This window comes from Uranotaenia lowii, chromosome 1, assembly GCF_029784155.1.
Source record: "Uranotaenia lowii strain MFRU-FL chromosome 1, ASM2978415v1, whole genome shotgun sequence".
Taxonomy (NCBI): domain Eukaryota; kingdom Metazoa; phylum Arthropoda; class Insecta; order Diptera; family Culicidae; genus Uranotaenia; species Uranotaenia lowii.
Genome location: NC_073691.1, coordinates 130627255 through 130650246, shown reverse-complemented (window position 1 = coordinate 130650246; position 22992 = coordinate 130627255). Strand labels below are relative to the sequence as shown.

At 40.5% G+C, this 22992-nt stretch overlaps 1 protein-coding gene across 1 annotated transcript; it reads right to left on the bottom strand.

The window, feature by feature from the left end:
* Positions 1–2886: 2886 nt before the first annotated feature.
* Positions 2887–22331, bottom strand: LOC129754203 (disintegrin and metalloproteinase domain-containing protein 12-like). Its single transcript, XM_055750109.1, has 4 exons — positions 21644–22331; positions 9121–9377; positions 6000–6182; positions 2887–5937 (listed from the first exon to the last, which is right to left on the bottom strand). The coding sequence occupies exons 1-4, from the start codon at positions 21786–21788 to the stop codon at positions 3184–3186; spliced, it is 3339 nt and encodes a 1112-aa protein (XP_055606084.1). The 5' UTR covers positions 21789–22331; the 3' UTR covers positions 2887–3183.
* Between the last annotated feature and the right edge of the window lie 661 nt (positions 22332–22992).

The following is a 22992-nucleotide window of genomic DNA, read 5'->3' as shown; positions in this document are numbered from 1 at the left end:
TCATGAGGATTCGTGACACGAAACTTTGCGAATTATGCAATATGAATTTCACAACGGAGCATGCACTTCTGTACTGTGTACAGTTCAATCATATAAGAAATCATTATGATTGGGATTACTATACCAATCTGATCGAAATGGTTCAGAATTTTGAAGAAACAAAATTAAAAGAAATTCTCAGTTTTCTAGAAAAAGCACGACTAAAGATTTAAAAGCTCAAGACGATAATTCAAAAGATTAAAAATAAGGAACACCCTATGGTAGTTATCGAAAACACTACGAACACCATCGCAAAGTGGCGATATAGAGTATCAAACTCTCAGCCATAACGTCAGATCCATACATACATACAAACTCAATTGACTGTTCCTTATACGAGAGTCACTTCGTTCGCCAGTCACTCAACCCCCAGTTGTTTGAAGCTAAAAAAAATTCACAGTCAAGCATTCACCAATCGCATTCAAACGAGTCGTCGACCGAACCGAAGACGAAAAAGAAACGCATTTATTATTATTGTTGCTCCTACCAGCAAGCCCGTTTTCAGTTTTTTATTGCTATTGTTGCTCTCTGCCAGCAAGTCGTTCAATTAGTTGTACCTGGCGTCAGCAGCCGATCGAAGCTTTGCCAGTCACTCTTAGGGGAAATTTGACCATGTGTAGGAGCTTTGTCAGTCGCATGACGGGGAAATGTTGATTGTTGTCGTGCTTTATCCGCCATGCGAGTAGTGAGGCTCCGTCATTTGAGTACAGTGCCGGTCGTTTGATGAAACAAAACTAGTCGGGTCAAGCGTGACGATCGTGTTTTACCAACCCTGGTTTTCAGACTTCTCTAGTTCAATTTTTTAGCGAACAACGAATAATCCCCCTTTCCGTGATTTTGCGGGCTGTTCTCGTTTTCGGGGCGGATTCGAATTCGAAGCCGAAGTACGGATTCCTTTTCAGAAACCCTCTGCTTCTTTCCCAAAATAGGGAACCAAAAAAGGAAATCACGTCCGAGTCTCATTCAGCTGGGCAAACCAAGACTAGGTGGGTGGTCTTCCGTAAGGAAGTGGCGCTTAAGCCACCCGCTAACCAAACGGAAGTGTGTCGGGGCTCTCGTTATAATGTTGATATGATTCGGTGACTTTTTGACGATTTTTAAACGATTTTGATACGATTTACTATCTTTCTGAGGCTATCCAAACTCCTCAATATTAAAACTAGAGTTCGCTTGAATGCTCTTTTTACCAACGATATGTAGTCACCAAAATCCAATCGGAAAAGATTGAAAAATATGTGATGGAATTTACAGATAATGTGTCAAAAAGCGTACAATTTTGATAATGTAAAAGTTTTAATTGTACGAAATTGTTGACGATAACATTTTGTTGTAAAATTATATGAGGCCCTTAGAGCCAAAGAGGTATAAGTGCAAAAAGATCGCTTTTGAGTAAATAATGGCAAACGATTCTCCGTGTTTCAAATTATATTTGTTGATCTTTTCAGATTTTTTTAATTATATCCGCAAACTTTTACGTTGGTAAGAAAATGATAAATTTTCGAGAAATGTATGGAAAATGGCCAAACACTAATTGGTTGTTTAGTGTGTTTTCTCGTAGTAAGTTTTTATACACTTTAACCCCTTTGCCTTATATCAATTTAAATAGATTTTTATATCTTAGTTTCGAACTAAGTAAGTGTAGATTCAGATATATTTATCCAAATGAAATATGCAGACCAAGAAAAACGTTAAATTCTTAGGATATGGTTTTTCCAAAAAGAGCTTCGCGGGCCATGGTTTGGCCACCCATGCTTTAGACTAAGCATTCCAGAATTTTTCCAGCACATGTCCGTCCGGGCTATTCCGGTTTTTTAGCAAAACCTGGCAACAACTTGGCATTTGAATTCATATTCTTTATTCATTATATGAACAAAGTTTAAAGAAAAATAGGTTAAATATAGGAAAGGACGCAAAACATGTTTGCAGGTTGTTTCTTCACAGATCAGCAAGGAACGCGCGAAACTAAAAGAGCTTCACGTTACACAGGCGACGTTTTTCCTAAACTTAAGGGGAATTTTCTGACTGCCTGTAGACATTTCATCATAGATTTCAGAAGGAACGGAACGTGTCGCGAAATGCGGATGGATTCTCTTCCGAATTTCATGAGCATTAAGCAGTTTCCCTGTGAGTCGGAGAGTCATAGTCCCGGGCGGAATAAATGCAATCTTAGTGGGTAAGGTGTTGCGCCAAATGAGTTTGCAGAATATGGAAACGCATGCTTTTTTCATGTCTGTTACCGCACGCTATACAACACATTTGACTGAACTTTACATGAAATAAAACTTTACATAAAATGAAAAGCTCAGATTTTTGTTCTGTGTATATTTTATTCCATAAAATATACGGCATCCTTAAAATTTTTGTTATAAAAGCATTTTTTACAAAAAAAAAAGTTTAATTTTATTCTTACAAAACTAAAAATAACTACAATTGGTGTTGTATACGGCATCACAAACTGTAAAAATTCAAGCGTTTTCGTTAGATTTTTCATTGAAAACAAAGTTTGATGCAAGTTAGCCTTTTTTCCGAGGAAGGTGAAAATCAGATGTTTAAGAAAATTAAAAATAACTGGTTAAACCAATAATTTTTCTGACTACATCAATTTGATGGCCCTCTGATCAACCCTACAACTTTCGATGCATAAACGGTATGAGTATCTGTCAATATAATTTGTTTTAGCCGCAATTGTTGTTGAAATGAGTTGCATGTAGCGCCCCTTTACGTTACCTAATCAAAATTGAACAAAACACTTAGATATTCAACGGCATGTCATCAATAATATATAGAAAAGCAAAGACAAACACTATTTTTTTTATCAATATCTTAGAAAGTTGACTAGTTTGTATTCGTATTCGAGCTTAAGTACCTACTAATTGCAAGCAGTCTGTTTGATTGAGATATTTGTCCTAGTAACGTGATATGAGATAATTACCTACAATCTATACTTAGTACTGCACTTGCCGGAGCACAGCGTTCGGGTATCGTTTCAAATCACAATGTTAAAATCTATTAAGCTAACGGTGTATCTCAAATACAAGCACGTTTACCCTCCGGGGGCTTTGTTCTCGAAAAAAGATTAAAATCAACTCGCTGTACGAGATTTAACAAATATCCAAAGATTTTTTCCAATGACGACTAACAATTTTACCGTTTGACACCGCCGAGCGCTGTTGGTCGCTGATCGAGGTTAAGCTTGGCCTTAAGAGCGGCTACCCCACTCGGTTCGGACTCGATGTCATCACTAATAACAATGGCAGGTTTCCTCTGCAGGGGAGGTCGATTGATGGTCCCGTTGTTGGTACCGGGTGTGATAGGCAGTTTGCGTCCACCACTGGGTTTTGGTTTCGGTGCCACCGATGGATGCTGGTCCTGTGCTGATCTGGGTTGAGCTTGAGGTTTCTGAGGTAGGGAGGGTTTGGATTGATTTACTTGTGGTTTGATCGAAGCTATCGGTCGCTGTTTCTGGCCTTCGGGAGTATCCTGCGTTATTTCATCAAGGTTCTCGCGACTAAGGTTGGGGGTGCGGTTTTGTTTCGTCTTCTTCAGGGTTACTTGGGAGAAAGGGTTCTGAGGTGGTTGCTCTGTGGCGGGACTTCGTTTGGGATGTATCTCGGCAACAACGCTCTGAAATTCACCGATTGTGATTTGCCGAGGGAGTTGCGGCAGCTGACGATGCGACTTTTCGTCACTCTTGGATCGGTTGGTGTGGAAGTCTTGTACTTTCTTAAGTTTCACCTGACTGATAAGCGTTCCTATGTCTGTGTTGTTGAGAGTTTGTTCCAAGGGTTGTGGATCATTAGATGCTTGGGCTTTTTCTTGATCAAGGAGAGGCCCTTCGGAGCTTACACTTATTGAGCGGTTGTTCAAAATCACCGGAGGACATTTGGATTTGAATTCATGGATTGCTTCACATGTGTCTAAAAGTGGTGAGCTTAGAAGAAATGGAGAGTTGGCAACTTTGTTCTCAACTGTTATTTTACCGTTGTTGAAATTGACCTTGATGAAATTTTGTTGCACGGGCTCAACCTTCGATATTGTAGGTGGGGGCGGTGCTGCTCTAAATGGTAATGTATCCGACTTTTTTAAAACTGTTGTTGAAGTCGAGGTGTTTAAAGCTGGTTGCGAAATTTCTAAGCGTAGTGGTTTGTTGGGAGGGATAATGGATGGAGAAGCGGGAGGTACCATGTGACCATATTTTCGCATCCTGAATTTGGCGAGAATTTTTCTCAGTTGGTCTGCAAACATATTTCTGTACATGAAGGCACACGCTGCAATCAATGAGAAAAGAAGTAAGGTAAATGCAATGGAAACAGTTATAGAGGTTGCATCAGAATCATCGCGGATTGGTCCACTATCAACTGATCCACCAGATCCGGACTCCTCGCAGTAGGGTCCTCCATAACCTTTATCACAATGACAATTTCCTTCACTATTACAAACACCATGGCCGCTACATCCATTCGCACATTCTTCCCCAACATCGTTTTCTCTCAGTGTATTCAAAGACATACATTTTTGGTTGTAGCACATTTTTCCATCACCACATTTCGCTCCATCTGGGACCAGCCCAGGGTTTATCACATCCAAACCTAAATCTACGATAGCAGTGTTACAAATAGTCTCCCTCACAGTTCCCCTAGGACCATAATGACTGAACTTAGTGGTCGTAAGCTTTGAGTATGCTTGCATTCCATAATCAAGCTTCTCATTTCGATGGCTGCAGTGCAATAATCCACACATCATATCCTCCTGACTACATTTCGTGTACTGGCCGGTTAGCAAGTCGTTTCCACAATTTCCAAATATCGAGCCGTTGCGATTAGTCTGGTAACAATAATCATCGACGGATTTTCCAGTTGATCCCCACAAAAGTTTACATTGACTATCTCTGGTTCTACATCTGCCTTGATAACAATATGCATTACCATCGGCACATGATTCCGTATCACGCAAGTAAACATCTTTCGGACAAACCGCTGATTGTCCGCTGCAGAACTCAGGCAGGTCACATTCCCCGACAGATGCACGACATCGTGTGCCAGCAGACTTCAGCTGACAGCTATCCAAGTCACAGCACGCTCCCCCTGCACAAGTCGAATTGACCGTAAGCCGGCAGGTCTTCGCGTCACAACATTTTGTATCACATGATTCAGTCAACCCACAGTCACACTCTTCTCCCGGTTCAACCAGGCCATTGCCACAAGTACTTCTAACAAGCAGCTTTTCCGGCTTATTATTCAAACATGCACCGACTCCGTGCTTCAGAGCTGTCTCCAAATGTTGCCGACTACATGAACTCCACTGGTTCGGTGCAGCCTGACTCCGCACCGTTTTAGAAGCCATCACACAACTTCCTCCTGGGCACGAACAACCACGCTCGTCGTGATCTATATTAAAATTATGACCCATCTCGTGAGCAACCGTACTGGCCTGCAGCGCAATGATTTCTGAGTCGATAACTTCAACACCGCCTGAACCAGCATACGTACACATCGAACCCATTTCTGCCTTTCCAACAACACTCTCGTTGAAGTGAACCGATGTCAGAAGATGGGCATTATCGTGAGGGATCATTTTTAGCAGCGTGGTCCTCCGATACGCCAAAAAGTTATCCAGCGTCTTTTTCGAATCCAGACTGATGTCGATTTGATTCTGCTCCGTCCAAACAACAACTCCGACTAGTGCGATAAAAATATTCAACGGCCGATAGATGGTGTTCATTATGTTGACCAAATTCAGGCAGTACTTGTGGATCCGTTGAAGGTTTCCGTCGGCTCGATAAAGTCCGTTGTCGATAACTAGCACCAGTTCGACGAACAGTGAGTTGGCGTTCGATTTGTATGCAAATTGGAAGGCTTCAGTAGGAGCCGTAGGTGTTGCCTCCAACGCTCTTCTGACCTAAAAAATTAGGAACTTTAAGTCAACTAAAATATAACAACAAAACGTTTTTTTCAACTCACCCTGATAATCTCTCCTTCCAACGGTAACCTTCGATATAAGTAATGCATCGTGAAATTGGAAGATCCATCGTCCATTTCGTTTTCGATGAGAAACGTTTCAGAGACGTCGTAAATGACACCCTGAATGCTACCGTTGCAGGTCGAAAGAGCAACCGTAGATTCTGGTCGACCTCGAACGGTGCCCTGGAAACAAACAAAAAACGATAGTTGAAAATCACATCATGTAACGTTCTTCAGTAGAATTAATAAAAATTAGAAAAAATCGTTGAAACTCTCAAACATAATCTGAAAACAAAAAGAAATGTAGGTAATCCCTGTCTGAGTCAGTTCTTGTTCGTACGTGCAGTTTTCTGGATCCTTTTTTTCAATTTATTTGTGACACTGTGGGCTAGCGAACGGTAGACAATGTGCTATTCAAGACCCCATACACCCAACCTTTGGGTAGTGGTCATATCACTTTTGTCTGCAACACCGATTCTCTACCTCCCCGTGGTGCTAGCTGGGGTGCGAGCAGCCTTAGCGGAGATCGGGTACCGAATCCCGGTGAATGCTTTGGTCGCATGAAAACTGAGATAGGGGGCTTCGTACGCGTCTGTTCTCCATGTCAGGGGCGGCGTGCGGAGTACAACAACGTCCTTGTGGTGTTCGGGACCCAAAACAGTTACATCTCGACGGTCCTCCTGCGAGATAGTGGGGTTAGCTGCGGGCCTTGCGAGCCCGTGACTACAAAAAAAACATAAGCAACGAACAACGAACAATACATTTCGGATGGAAATCGGCAAAGACCCATGCAACGAAAAGGGAATAGCGATTGGAAACTTGGAACATGGAACTGCCAATATCTAAATTTTGTGGGCAATACCCACGTGCTCTCCAACGAATTGAAGAACCGCAAACTCGAGATCGTAGCGCTGCAGGAGGTATGCTGGAAGGACTCCACGTTACGAACGTACCCAGATGGTCGTGCCATCTACCAGAGCTGCTGCAATACACAAGAGCTTGGAACAGCTTTTACAGTGAAGGGAAAGATGCAAAAGCGCGTGATCGGGTGGTGGCCGATCTCACGAATGTGCCTCACTCACGAATGTGCCGGTTGAGAATCAAGGGCCGGTTTTTCAACATCTGCATCATCAACGTGCACAGCCCTCACCTCGGAAGAACCGGTGACGACAAAGACGAATTTTAAGCGCAGCTAGAGCGTGAATAAGACCGTTGCCCAAAACATGATATCAAGATCGTCATAGGGGATTTTAATGCTCAGGTCGGCCAGGTGGAAGAATTCAAACCGACAATTGGAAGGTTCAGTGCACACCAGCTGACAAACGAAAACGGCCTCAGACTTATAGATTTCGTCGCCTCCAAAGGAATGGCCGTACGTAGTACCTTTATCCAGCACCGCCTCCCACACAAGTACACCTAGAGATTACCGTACCAAACGCAATCACAGATCGACCACGTTTTGATAGACAGCCGGCACTTCTCGCACATCAACGACGTCAAATCTTGTCGAGGCGCCAAAATCGAGTCAGACCATAATCTGGTGATGGTGAAGATGCGCTCAAAACTCTCCGTAGTGAACAACACACGAAACCGGCACCCACCTCGGTTAAAGCACAAGCAAAGCCACAAGCAAACAGATTCGTGGGAAGTCATCAGGTCGGCTTCATGGAGGAACGGTCAACGACGGACCAGATATTCACATTACGGCAACACGAAGTCCCTACGCACCATCTATTCATCGACTTCAAAGCCGCATACGACACGATCGACCGTAACGAGCTATGGAAACTCATGGACTAGAACGGCTTTTCCGAGAAGCTGATCAGACTGATAAAGGCGACGATGGATGGAACGCAGTGCGGTGCACGGATTTCGGGTGAATTGTCGAGTTCATTCGAATCGCGCAGGGGGCTTCGACAAGGCGATGGTCTATCCTGCATGATATTCAATGTGGCGCTAGAAGGTGTTATTCGACGAGCGGTGGGTGAAATGCGGGGCACGATTTTCAACAGATCCAGTCAACTTATCTGCTTTGCCGATGACATTGATATAGTCGGCAGATCATCTGCAGCGGTGGAAGAGATCTACCGCAAACTGAAACGCGGAGCAGGAAGGATTGGGTTGATGATTAATACGTCCAAGACGAAGTACATGCTGGCCTGCGGATCCGAGGCCGACCGAACTAGCTTGTCCAGTAATAACAAGGTCACGATCGACGGCGACGAGCTGGACACAGTCGAAGACTGTGACCGCAGACAATGACACCAGCCGTGAGATCCGGCGGCGAATTATCAGCGGAAGTCATGCCTGCTATAGACTCCACAAGCAACTGCGGTCGCACGAAGTGTAACCTGTATATGACGCTCATCAGACCGTTTGTTCTCTGCGGGCACGAGACATGGATATTGCTCGAGGAGGACCTGCGTACACTCGGAGTATTCGAGCGATGGTTAAGAACCATCTTTGGTGGCGTACAGGAAAACGGAGTGTGGAGGCGAAGGATGAATCACGAGCTCGCGCGACTCTACGGCGAATCCAGTATCCAGAAGATAGCGAAGGCTGGTCGGATACGCTGGACAGGACACGTTGCGAAAATGCCGGACGACAGTCCTACAAAACAGATGTTCACTGCCAATCCGGTTGGAATGAGACGAGCAGGGGCGCAACGAGCAACCAGGTGGATAGACCAAGTGGAGCATTATCTGACGAACGTGGAGTGTCCGAGAAATTGGAGAACGGTTGCCATGGACCGAGTGAATTTTAGGAATTATGTTGGTCAAGTTATGTCGTGAGACGGAATACTATGAAAATAAATAAAATAATTGCGACACTTTACCAACGTTTTGGTGTAGTTTTCGTAGGTTGTTTTTTATTATTACTAAGGTGAAATATTTTAAACTTTTTTTTCTTTTTACTAATTTGCGGAGATTTTGTAATGTTTTAGTTTTTGTAATATTTGGTTATTTTGTAATTGTCATTAATTTTTGTTCAAAAGCCACTTAATCCTTATCCCCAAGCTGGTGTCAAAACTCAAAATATTGCAATTTATACCTGCACATACGTGTTAACATTCTAAGAGGAGAAGTTCAATCACCTAGATAACCAAATAAACCTAAATTACCTGATAATGGCACCGCTCAATTTCGTCGCTCCGCAGCTCCCGAAGCACATCCTTGCCGGCTTCTTGCGCGGAAATAAAATGACCAATCGGAACCAGCTCATCGTTGAGCACCATATCCAGCGTTATGTTTTCCCCGTCCAGCAGGAATCGCATGCACACACTATTTTCTGACCGGCTGCTCTCAACATCGGCTAGCTCATCCTCATTGTGGTGGTGGTGTAATGTTGGGAAAATCCTGGCATAACGCACGAAACCACCTGCGAAGTAGAAGAGAAACAGAGTAAAATCATGACGAAAGTGCTGCTTGCAGTATCAAATGGGCTAACTCGCTGGCCGCCCTCTAGTAAACATTGCGGAATCAATAATTCAAATGAAGTTAGGTGCGGTGGTATCGACGAGTGTAGGGGGAAACTGGAGCAGACTGCTTGTTAATCGTTAACTTTTGGGGAAAACCCTTCGCCGGGAAAACCGGATAAATTGTATTTATGTGTGTTTGCGCCATGGGGGTTGTGATTTTGATGGGGTCTCTATGTTTATTAAGTCTCATTTAATGGGCACACTAATTTTTCACATGGAGTAATGCACATTAAATTAATGGAAACTTTTATTTGTTTTTGCTCATTCTATTAAAAAAATTCAATCAATGTTTATAAAAAAATGTGATACATTCTTCATCCTGCTAAGCATTAGAATGGATGTTGCATAGCATAGCTGATAAAATGAAATGCATGAAATATATTCTGTGATCCACTTGAACATTGATTTCCCTCAATTCCGTAACTATTACACAAAAAATATTTTTATATGGGTTTACAATGAAAAAACAATCTAGGTTGGAACAAATACATATGTATGTCTTACAACTTTTATTTTTCAAATTTACCAATGGTGTTAATATAAGAAAAAATAATAACTCACACATTTATAAAGGGTGTACAATTAGCTCGAATAAAAATCAAAACATTAGTTTTAAATCAACTGGTCAGGATAATTTTTTTTTATTTCGATTCGAAAAGTAGATAACATGCAAAGAAAACTTGGCTTTTGAAACAGAACAAAATTGGTTTTCATTTTTTTTTCAACCAAACTCGTATTTTAATGAAATTTCAAAAAAATTAACATACATCCGAAACATTACAAGAGCAAAAAACAAACTGTGAAAGGTTGGGGTTTCATCACCTTTTGTATCCTTGATTTCATTGATTTTTTCAATAACAAATAACTTGATTTGTAGGTTTTGTGCCCAATTTTGTTTCATGCAAACTTTCGTGCAATTTATTCCAAATTATTGGTTTTTTATCATAATTTTTTATTGTACACCCCCCCCCCCCCCCCCCCACCCCTTGCTATGTTCCTACTCCGAGTGACAAAAGATGGATTTGAAATTTGTTTCGGTTTTATTCGGATACTTAATCTGACTTGCTGCTACACCTCTGCCCCGACTCAATAAAGTACTCCATCAAACAGCCCATTTACCTTCCACAATGGCTACTATCAGAGCGCCCACATATAATTGAAGCAAATCGTGTGGTGTTCCCCAAAGCGTCGATTTACGCTCAAGCAATACAAAAAATAGTAACAATAAAACTATATGTAAACCACGAAGGGGGAGCCACGAACGATGAGCAAATTCCAAAAACCCGTTCTACTACGATATTCATCCGCCCCACAACCTTCCATTCGGACACATTTAGTGTTCAGCTGTAGAGCGGAAAATGAATGTCGAGGTTCACCGGCATCGCCAATCGCTTGCAATAAACCATAGGCAAGCCTAAACCTACTACCGAATCCAAACAAACCCCGGGGCGGCTGGGATGGATGATTCACGAGATTCGAGTTCAGGCTACACTGAAGCGAACCAGAAGAAGAAGATGCCGGGGCCGGGGCGAGGGTTTCACCTGAATGATTACGTTATAACGTTCAGTAGACGATATCATGGAATTCCGTGATACGTCATGCCCACCGAGCGCGCCGAGTAGCTGAGTTTTTGTTGGGACCCGGTTTCGGAATCACCTGTTGCTCAACAAACCTGGTGGAGGTGTTTTGATGTTATTGTTTTCCCTCCGTTATGTATTTTTGTATGTAAAAATGTAGGTTAAATGGATCGCCCTCCCCCTTGGAATCGGATTTCGCCAAAGGGTGGTTTGAGTGGTTGAGTTTTGGAATTTCCTGCGGGTCGATGACGTTTTATTCTAATAACCGTGGGGTATGGGGATATGAGTTGTAATTCATAAAACAAGCTTCTGAAAATCTACGAAATAAGGATTTTGAAAGAAAGTGAAAAACCAAACATATGCAAAGCGATTGAATCATTGATAAGGTTGTCCTTAAAAAGAGTAAACGTACCGATAACTAATTTTAATTAGACCAGGATTCCTCTAAGTGGTTGGCAAATTACCTAGCTGTTAGAATTTTTGGAATGACTTTTTTACGTAGGGCTTGTAATCAACGGGCTAATTTACTGCTCAGTGGAGCAAGAACCCCCCTCTAGCCTCAGGGTCGGAACTCGTAAAGGAATTTTGCGTATTCAAGGAAACACTTTGAGTTGATCCCGGAAAACTCCCACTTTATTTTCCCAAACAAAATAACTTGGGGTCACAACACTGACGTTCGGTAGGATTGGGATCGAGGCAGAATGTCCCAACGATGATTCCCCAGAGAAGGTCAGTTGGGTCCTACGTTGATTACAGCACGGGGTGATTTCCGTGACGGGAGTGACGGAAGATGGCGGCTCGACTTCCTTGGTGGTGACTCTCGGGGTTATCGGCGGCTAAACTCCGATGCGGGAAAGGGGTATTGATGACGGATTGTTGTGGCGTCCAAACTTCCTCAATCTCGCAATCGGGAGATGTACACTGGACCGGAGGTCGGCAGACTGTCCACGGATCGCAGCACTAGGTGGAACTGGATGGAGCTAACGAAAGAGGCCACTTTCGGACCTGCTTCGGCAGTTGACGGGTAAGTCGGCTGAATCTTCAGCAAAGAATTTCGGAGTCCTTCGGAACATGATGGATTACGGAAGTAATTAGTTGTTTTTCTGGTACGGAGTTCAAAATGGCGGTTACCTGGATTGTGGTCTTTACAAGACAACTCGTGTGTTTGTAGGTTGCTGGTGATGTCGACGTCTCGAACATGTAGGCCAAAGTGAGCTTGTTTCATGATCTAGGCCATTGACCCCGTATCCAGATCATAGGGATTTTTGTCCATCTTTGAATTCCTCCCATCATGTCCCGTTACGGTTACGTTTCGGTGCCTTAGCGTTACTGTAACGTGTCCTTCAGCTCCACCTAGTGTCGGGCAGCGCTGCGTTTAACTATTCTCGCTGCTTGTTTTCGTGTTCGGTATCTCCGAGCGGTCCTCCTCCTTCACGCACAAAACCGCCTCCTTGAACATTTAAGTTCGCTATGAAGTTTAAAACTACGATTCTCACTTCACTAACCGGTAAGTCAACGCACTGGTTACAGGCTTTCGGGTTGAGCCTTCTAGATTGCCCAGGTTTAAAAAAAAAATCAATAGCCCGGTTGTCCGGATATCGAAGAAAGGAGTACGGATTTCTTCACAATATCATTCCTGACCTGAAAATCCGGAGGAATACAAGTTGATAACGGAACTTCTAAGCGCTTCTTACGCCACATCATTCAAGAAAGGTGCAAAAGTTTGCTTAGCACATTCTAATGGACCATTACGAAACCATCTTGGTAACGCGAGGAACTTGTTTGCGACTTTTAAGAGACATGTCAACTGTCTGTCAAAACTTATCTTGATTGTTTACATGAGCAGAATTCTAAAAACAACAAACAATAACATCAATGAAAAATCTAATGTTCGATTCGGTTTTTTTTTAAATTTCTACCGCGTAAAGTCCAGGATCAGAGCCATCAGAATGGACTAGGAGCAGCGGGAGGAAATCTTTGGAAAACATCATCATTCTAATCGTGCTGATTTCGAATGGTGTGGATTTGGTAAGCACTGTTACGGATAGAAGCAGAGCCTAAAAATTATACACCGTGTCATCCAATACCGGTATTCACTACTCCAGTAACTACAACATCAAACCTATAACGACGGATAATATTCGTTCTATCAGATCAATGCCAGTGATTCGGATAACACCCACACTCAGCCGGAAGCTCCTACTGTTTTCAGTAAGAAAGACAATCTCTCATGTATGTGTGTTGAATAGTTAAGATAAATAAACTTTTAAGAAAAATATTCTTGTGTATTTTTTTCTTCTTCAATTCATTTCCAAAATTCTAATTCAAAAATCTAGTACAAATATTCAAAATAAAAAAAAATAAGTTCAAATACCACTTAAAACTAACTCTAAATATTAAGCAGGTTTGGTCAGAGGGCTAGCGGCTTTTCGTCTTGTGTTAGAGAGCAGTGGTTTAATTCATTCCTTAGTCGAATAGCAGTTTCTTTGTTATAAAATAATGTAAAAAATTGAAATCAATGAGTTAAACTAAGCTAGACCGGTAATCTAGCAGTCAATCATTTGGTTTTCAGAGCTATCTGTCAGAGCTATCTGTTTTTTACGGCGCGTAGAATATCTTAGATATTCCCTTAAGAGCTGATAAGCATTTTCTCCAGGAACTTTAATAAACTTTAAAGTAGCTTTAAGAACTTAAATTTTGGGCAGTATAGAATTCTCTAGGAACATGGAGAAGGTTAAGATTATATCGGCGTTTTAAGGGAATCCTGGTTGCTTGGGTAGTTGCACTTCGCCAATGGTTGCTACTCCTGTAAGCGTTGCTAGTCATTCGAAGGAGGTCGCAGTGATCTTGCTGTAGAATAACTAAATAATGTTGCAGTGGTGTTCGTGGGGGTTAAGGGTTTCTCCTTGGCGAGGCAATTTACCAAGCCATTCTAACCCGGCGAACAACACGGCGAAACAGTTCGTTCGACAACTCACCACCAGAGGGACTCCAGGAGATGCGAGCCGCAAACGTAGAGCGGAGTGGCGAAATCGTAAAGCGAAATGGCGAAGCGAAGAACAAGGGCAACGATCGGGGATGGTTCAAGGCCGGTCATGAAAGAAAGGCCATCCATTTTCAAAATAGATCGCGAACTCATCAGCTCATAAAGTCCACACAACAACAATTTGGACTTGCTGAATTTAAAAAGGAAATCGGATACTGATCCCCATTTCAGTTCTGTGAAAACGTTGTGAATCGTTGAATGATACAAAACCAAGTCGAGAGCCTTGAATTAAGAACTACAGGTAACCATCCACCATTTTGTTGCTGCCCAAAACCTTCGGTCTCTAAATTGTTCCTGAACTTTAACAGGACCCCGCCGTTCCGAGTTTAAGAGCTTATCAAACTCAGCCTAAAAGGCCGTGGGCTACGCCCTACTACGTCGACCGACAACCGTTACACCGTCGGGTTGACCTACACCTGTACCTAGTTCAGCACCCAAGGTGGGATCAGGTACGCCATTGCCACGCGTCGCTTCGCTTACCATCGAAGAACCAACAGTGCCTGGTTCAGCACCCAAGGTGGGGCCGGGTACACTCAGCGAGAACTAGCTGACCTCCAAGCCGCCCTCAACGAACCCGAGCACGACGCCGAAGGAGGAATAAGGAGTGCGTTCCCGCGGGAGAAAAAGTGATAAGAAAGTGGTGGGTGAAACTACAACTTCAAGAAAGGGTACTAATTGTTAAGCCTAGGAGTTTCACCTTAGTCTTCCCAAACTTCCCTGCAACATAGTATTTGTAGTAAGCGTGCCGATCCTAGGGATCGTTAGGGGTTCACAGCACTTTCTACCGATTGGCTAACAGCCAGTCTTACACTCCGTAATTGACCGAGTCCATCAATGTTGATCAATGGTCAAAAGAATGTTGCCTGGGATTGGCAGTACATCCACAATGCCCAAAATTGATGCTCTGTCTTTGATCATCAATAACGGTGTCGGCCACGTCCTATTAGTCTATAGATAGTTTGGAAATAAGAGAAAGAGATGAAAGATCAATGTTGGGCATAAGGAGCGAGGTCAACTCTGCATCCTAGCAAAAAATTGATTGTTGGAAGTATGAGTGATAGAAAATAATCAGGAGGCACGTTTGACTGGTGCGATTATCTATGACTGATATTATTTCCACAATTTCCTTTGAACTCTTAGTGAAACTCTAATATTCACAGTTGAGTCTATGTTTTCTGAATTAAACCTAAGATCATTTTAAAAATGATTTCCACATTTTCATGCAAAAACGGTTACAAACTTACCTGTTACTCAATGAAACGAACGGTTAAAATTTCAATGAAACTAAACAATAGTTTTGAAATTTGAAGATAATTTTCTATCAAGCCTTTTTGTACTTCTTGAAATTTGAAAAATGAAAAGTTTTAACACGGCAATAGAACGTAACTGAGATAAAAGCATATTTGAATAAACGCTTTGCGACATAATCATGGATCAAATGTATGATATTGCTTTCAAAATTTGAAAACAGATCATTTTAAATGATGTTCGATTTAAAACACGTTATATTTTTAGAACCTTGTGCTGTAAAAGATTTGAACTAGATCCATCTACTGCTTTTAACCAAAAAATAACGTTTTGAACCTGGTTCTAATATTTTCATAAAAATGGAAAAAATATATTTTCAAAAAACCACCCATCAAAATCTTCAAGTACTCCTTTACAGAAATCAGAACATTATTTAATTTCAGTGTTCATAATTTTATCTGTTTATGCGTTTTGAAATCTGTATGTACGTTTAAATGTGGTTTTAAGGGTGATAAAAAGCTTCAAACTGGCAATCAAATATAAAGTACACATTTCTACCAGCTGATCCGTCATTCCATCGACCGCAGCGACCCGTCCAGCGCAAAGATGGCACAATTCCTAAGCCAATTCAATCAGGGAGTGCAAACGGGCGCTTCGAGGCGACTTCCGTTTGAAATCCAATTTCTGCAACCGACCATCGAGTGTCTCTGGCTCTGGTATGTTTGCACTGCTGCTACCGGTATTGATTGTGATTCATTCATTCCCTCACGTAGTCAGGCGGTTTAGCGTAAAATTTTAAGGCAGCTATTCGCGTTTAGGATAGTCACCAACGACGAGAAAAGTTTCCGCAATTCTACACTACACTAGCTAGAAGCAGTCTTCCGTTCCTCAATTCCCAATTCATTTAAATAACTTCTAGATGCCTAATACATGCGTGTTTTCATAACAACGTTTGCTGGCAGTGTGCTGTCAAAAGGTTCGGTCAAACGCAAACCGGACGGAAGCACCGATCGAGAACTGCCATAAATGCAAAACCTCTCGACCAAGAATGTGCTGCAGTCAGTTGTGGTGTTCCCGGGGGCTCAAATTACCAACGGCTTAACTGAAAAAAAAAAAAATAAAAAATAAAAACGCATGCGTAACCGTCTGGACGACTGGTTTTATTTGAATTCTCGGATTTTTATTGAGCTCTGGAAGATAATTATACACAATTGGTCTTGATTGGTTTATATCGATGTTTTTTTCGTGTTATTGCCATCAACAATAATAATTGTCATTTGTCATATCTGTAGTTTTGCTAGAGCAATTAATCTACAATTACTGATTGTTTCTCGCACGGTTTGTTAACTTAAATCTCGTGAGGAGCACCCAAATCACGTTGTTTGCTGATTCATGCGATTTCCAGCGTCGTAACACTGCAACTGACTAATTTCTGATTTATCAGCACCAGCAGCTTCCGATAAAAGGTTGAATTGCGTAAGCAGTTTACGACGACCTGGGGAAGGCACACTTTCGGAGAAGTTGAGAGTTAAACAACTCGTATCAAAATTTTCGGAAATTGTATTACGGTTCTATTCGAGACTGACTGTAAAACCATGATTAATTGCTTTCTTATTTAAAATCCAAAATAGAATTCAGTAAACTATAAAGGTAGATATTGAATAACACTGGCTTGCAATTCGTTGTTTATCCCAACCAAAAAGAAGGTTCAAGTTTTTTCAAAATTCTTGCTTGCTGCAGTGAAAAGCTTTACCTGATGACGGGCCTAATGATATCACCTAAAAAAGTTACGTTTTTAAATTCTCGACTTTACACGTGTAAATTTTGTGTTCATGGGTTGAGTCTTCGAATTTTTTGTAATTATGTTAATCTCTGAATGTATGCAGCACTTTCACTGGTTTTCATTTGATTTTTCATTTAAAAAAAAAACAAAGTTGTTTGCTACTCCTTTCTCTCTACTTTTAAATCATCTCAAAAGATGAAAATTCCAGAAAAAAAGATTAATGTAAAACCGCAAGTTTTGGAGTGATTAAAAATTATGTGAGGAAACTAGTATTTTTCTAGTATCAATGTGATGCCCTGTCAACCATAAAACTTTTGATGCAATCGCTGATTGATTATCTGTGGAAATAAACGGGCCGCAGCCCATGGCGTTGAGAATAGCCTTCAAATCTTCTAAGCCAACGGTCATGAGATCGAATCACTGCATACATAGTCACTTTCTGTGGGCTGGTGGTTAAAGCATTCCTAACGTGCTAGCTTTCATATCCTCGGAAGATGTACGATTAGAATTGAGTAAAATGTTTATAATTTTAATGGCATGTGCGGCGGAATGAAAACTAGAAAGAATTTATTTTATAGAAATTTGAAAGAAAGGTAGATAGACAGGCATTTGTGCGCCAATAGGAGAAAGCTTGATAGGTGTTGAAATTTTAGGCTAGAGGGCATGTTGATGAAAAGCTTCCATGAATTGCTCCCGCCTATGCTCTACACTAGCTAACTCCTCATTAGCTAACTAGCTAACTATCTAACTAGCTCACATCCACCTTAAATCGTTGAACTTGAAATGCTTTATCAAATTGAGTTTATAATGCATGTATTTTCTCCCTCTTTTCAAAACCTTGGTCAATTAAAAGTAAATTACTCTAATGAAATCATCATTATACGCTACGCATATCAAGTCCCACGATCGCAGGCGTGGCTAAGTAGAACAAGTTCCACGTCGCCAATGGTTGCTACTCCGTGATTGACCGAGGCCACCAATTTTGTACAAAGGTCAAATGAATGGTATCTGGGACTGACAGCACATTCACAATGCCCAAAACTGGTGCTCTCTCTTTAAACATCAATAACGGCGCCGGCCACGTCCTAGCAGTCAATAGATAGATTGAAAAAAAAAGAAAGGGATGAAAAAATGATTTCGTGCTTTAGACCTTATTGTGCACTGTATTTTCCCCATTTCTAGGGGGGAAATCTTGATTTTCCCCAACAAGTACTGAACTCAACCATTTAGAAAGTAATTAGCTTTTATGTAGTCGGCAGTACAAGAATGGAAATACTTAGCTTTTTTCCGTATTCCGACGTCTTTCCGAACCTTTAAACCATCATCAAGAAGGAAGTATTTGCTCCAATTGTTCAGCAGCTGCAATTTTCGCCCTTTTCCGGAAAACAGTGACCAGGTTCTTTGACCCCTTTGGCTAAATTTGGCGTTTCATCCGAATTCAGTTTTAAGAATTTGCTAAATTTTCTCTTCTCAGAATTTCGCAATCAAAAAAACACCTTTGCTCTACACTAGCTAACTATACATGAGAAACTCAGAAAGAGAGTTCCCATGTATAGCGAGCCCAGTGGTTTTAGAACGTGTTTTTACGCACACTTCAAACTAGCAAAAACGTGACAACCCATGCAATTTTTTTCAGATTCGCTGCGAATAGATGCTACTTGTCGATTGGAAACGTCGCAAGAACTGTTCTCGCATAAGGAAAGCTCAGTAGGCCCATGGGTTGTTATCTGAAATCTGAATCTGAAATCTGAATCTGAAATCTGAATCTGAAATCTGAATCTGAAATCTGAAATCTGAATCTGAAATCTGAATCAGAAATCTGAATCTGAAATCTGAATCTGAATCTGAAATCTGAATCTGAAATCTGAATCTGAAATCTGAATCTGAAATCTGAATCTGAAATCTGAATCTGAAATCTGAATCTGAAATCTGAATCTGAATCTGAAATCTGAATCTAAAATCTGAATCTGAATTCTGAATCTGAAATCTGAATCTGAAATCTGAATCTGAATCTGAAATCTGAAATCTGAATCCGAAATCTGAATCTGAAATCTGAATTTGAAATCTGAATCTGAAATCTGAATCTGAATCTGAAATCTGAATCTGAAATCTGAATCTGAAATCTGAATCTGAAATCTGAATCTGAAATCTGAATCTGAATCTGAAATCTGAATCTAAAATCTGAATCTGAATTCTGAATCTGAAATCTGAATCTGAAATCTGAATCTGAATCTGAATCTGAAATCTGAAATCTGAATCCGAAATCTGAATCTGAAATCTGAATTTGAAATCTGAATCTGAAATCTGAATCTGAATCTGAAATCTGAATCTGAAATCTGAATCTGAAATCTGAAATCTGAATCTGAAATCTGAATCTGAATCTGAATCTGAATCTTCATTTCGAGAATCTGAAATCTGAATCTGAAATCTGAATCTGAAATCTGAATCTGAATTCTGAATCTGAAATCTGAATCTGAAATCTGAATCTGAAATCTGAATCTGAAATCTGAATCTGAAATCTGAATCTGAAATCTGAATCTGAAATCTGAATCTGAAATCTGAATCTGAAATCTGAATCTGAAATCTGAATCTGAAATCTGAATCTGAAATCTGAATCTGAAATCTGAATCTGAAATCTGAATCTGAAATCTGAATCTGAAATCTGAATCTGAAATCAGAATCTGAAATCTGAATCTGAAATCTGAATCTGAAATCTGAGTCTGAAATCTGAATCTGAAATCTGAATCTGAAATTGAATCTGAAATCTGAATCTGAATCTGAAATCTGAATCTGAAATCTGAATCTGAATCTGAATCTGAAATCTGAATCTGAAATCTGAATCTGAAATCTGAATCTGAAATCTGAATCTGAAATCTGAATCTGAAATCTGAATCTGAAATCTGAATCTGAAATCTGAATCTGAAATCTGAATCTGAAATCTGAATCTGAATCTGAAATCTGAATCTGAAATCTGAATCTGAAATCTGAATCTGAAATCTGAATCTGAAATCTGAATCTAAAATCTGAATCTGAAAGCTGAAATCTGAATCTGAAATCTGAATCTGAAATCTGAATCTGAAATCTGAATCTGAAATCTGAATCTGAAATCGGAATCTCAAATCTGAATCTGAAATCTGAATCTGAAAACTGAATCTGAAATCTGAATCTGAATCTGAAATCTGAATCTGAAATCTGAATCTGAAATCTGAAATCTGAATCTGAAATCTGAATCTGAAATCTGAATCTGAAATCTGAATCTGAAATCTGAATCTGAAATCTGAATCTGAAATCTGAATCTGAAATCTGAATCTGAAATCTGAATCTGAAATCTGAATCTGAAATCTGAATCTGAAATCTGAATCTGAAATCTGAATCTGAAATCTGAATCTGAAATCTGAATCTGAAATCTGAATCTGAAATCTGAATCTGAAATCTGAATCTGAAATCTGAATCTGAAATCTGAATCTGAAATCTGAATCTGAAATCTGAATCTGAAATCTGAATCTGAAATCTGAATCTGAAATCTGAATCTGAAATCTGAATCTGAAATCTGAATCTGAAATCTGAATCTGAAATCTGAATCTGAAATCTGAAATCTGAATCTGAAATCTGAATCTGAAATCTGAATCTGAAATCTGAATCTGAAATCTGAATCTGAAATCTGAATCTGAAATCTGAATCTGAAATCTGAATCTGAAATCTGAATCTGAAATCTGAATCTGAAATCTGAATCTGAAATCTGAATCTGAAATCTGAATCTGAAATCTGAATCTGAAATCTGAATCTGAAATCTGAATCTGAAATCTGAATCTGAAATCTGAATCTGAAATCTGAATCTGAAATCTGAATCTGAAATCTGAATCTGAAATCTGAATCTGAAATCTGAATCTGAAATCTGAATCTGAAATCTGAATCTGAAATCTGAATCTGAAATCTGAATCTGAAATCTGAATCTGAAATCTGAATCTGAAATCTGAATCTGAAATCTGAATCTGAAATCTGAATCTGAAATCTGAATCTGAAATCTGAATCTGAAATCTGAATCTGAAATCTGAATCTGAAATCTGAATCTAGAATCTGAATCTGAATCTGAAATCTGAGTATAAAATGTGAATCTGAAATCGAAATCCAAATCTTGAATCTGAACCTGTATTTTCAATGTCAGTCTAAAATGTGAAGCTGTTTCGCTTAAAAATTGTCATTATTTTACTAAACAAATCACTCACGCCCCTGTATCGACACCTTATTACAGCTCTGTTTGTGCCCATGTGAGCTGCAGTCAAAATTTCTCCCAGGCGCTTCTCTATAATACTGAGCTTGGTTAGATGGCGTCTCAGACATCTCGAGAAGGGAACTTTGATGACTCATCATCGAGTTGACCGTATGGGTCATCTCCGTTATGAATGGCTCAGATCTAGGAAAGTCCGATACATTTCTTGGAAGCGGTTTATTGGTTATTGTATTGAATTCGATTTTGAAGCTCCCACTTGACACTTGACCAACTGAACTCACCTCGGCTATCGCTTCCGGATTTGCCGCCCGTATCGATAGGCCTGTCTGCGTTCAAACCGCCACAAAGTGTCGTTGCGGTCGTCAGCAGAACTATCACAACCGTAAAGATAACAACAAAGGCACTGCTGTCTATCGATGATTGCATTGCGCGTTTCTTTATTTTACTTTCAAACAATGACTGCGGGGCGTACTTTTGCCTCAAGATTCACTTTTAACGACTTCTCGCGGAAGAACAAAAATCACACTGCCCCAGCCACTTGATCGAGGCACTTGAGAATCTTTGCCGCAGACTCCGATAGTGATGATGACGCTGCTGATGATGAAGATGGAGATCTTAGCCAGTAGCTCATCCCGCTTCTCAGCACTAATCACTTATCCACCCTAAGATCACTGAACGGTCTGCAAAATCGCTTAACACAAACTTTTCACTATTGGCCGAAAAAAAAAACTATTATCACAACACTTTCTGCCAAACATCAACTTTTGTGCCAAGGCCCCAAGAGCAGAGGTGTGAATGGATGATGACTAACAAAACAAAACCAGTTACTCTCGAAGGGGAATTTCAGTTTTCGGAAGTCGTGTTTCTTCGTCCAAACAACAAACGAAGCACTGTTTTGCGACTACACTACATGTGCTTACTATAAACTCCCGCCGCTCAAAGTCGCTAGTAGTGTCCTCATCCAGTCGCGGCTGTTAACAGTCTGAAATAGCAGCCAAGTCGTGCTCAACGATTTACGCGGTGGACTCAACAGCAACGTTTGTATTGCTAATGTTGAATGGTTTTGCTGGTTCAGCCGGATGCCGGTCGAGTTCATCCAATCCATCATGCACTGGGGGGTTCATTTGTATTCCTTCTTCCTTTCTTCCGTTCCGCGTGTTCCCACAAGTTTGCAAGTTGGTATCTAAATATGTTTTTATGTATCTTTTCTCCATGCTGGAAACATGTGATTTCGGGAAAATCGGAGAAAGGATGATAGTTGAGCCATGTGTTCAGCAGTGACGTTGTTGAGTGAGCATTTTATTCTAACTAGCTAGACGAAATGGGTCAACGGTATTATACTTCTGGCTGGCAGTGACTCATCGTATCAGTAGCAGTCCTTGTTTGACGCAATATATATTAGAACTTATTTATATTATCTGAAGTAGAAATTTTAGTAGAGGAGAGTTGGGTATCATGGATCACTTTTTTCCCTAATTTCTTTATTACAAAAGATAAAATAAAAAGGATTGATGGTATGATTTTTTACATTTCTAATGAATCATTAGGCTTTTTCTTCTAAATTTTAAGTAAATAATTTTCCCAAGTTCTAACTGTTGAAAAATGGTGGGGAATCGTGGGCCACCATAAA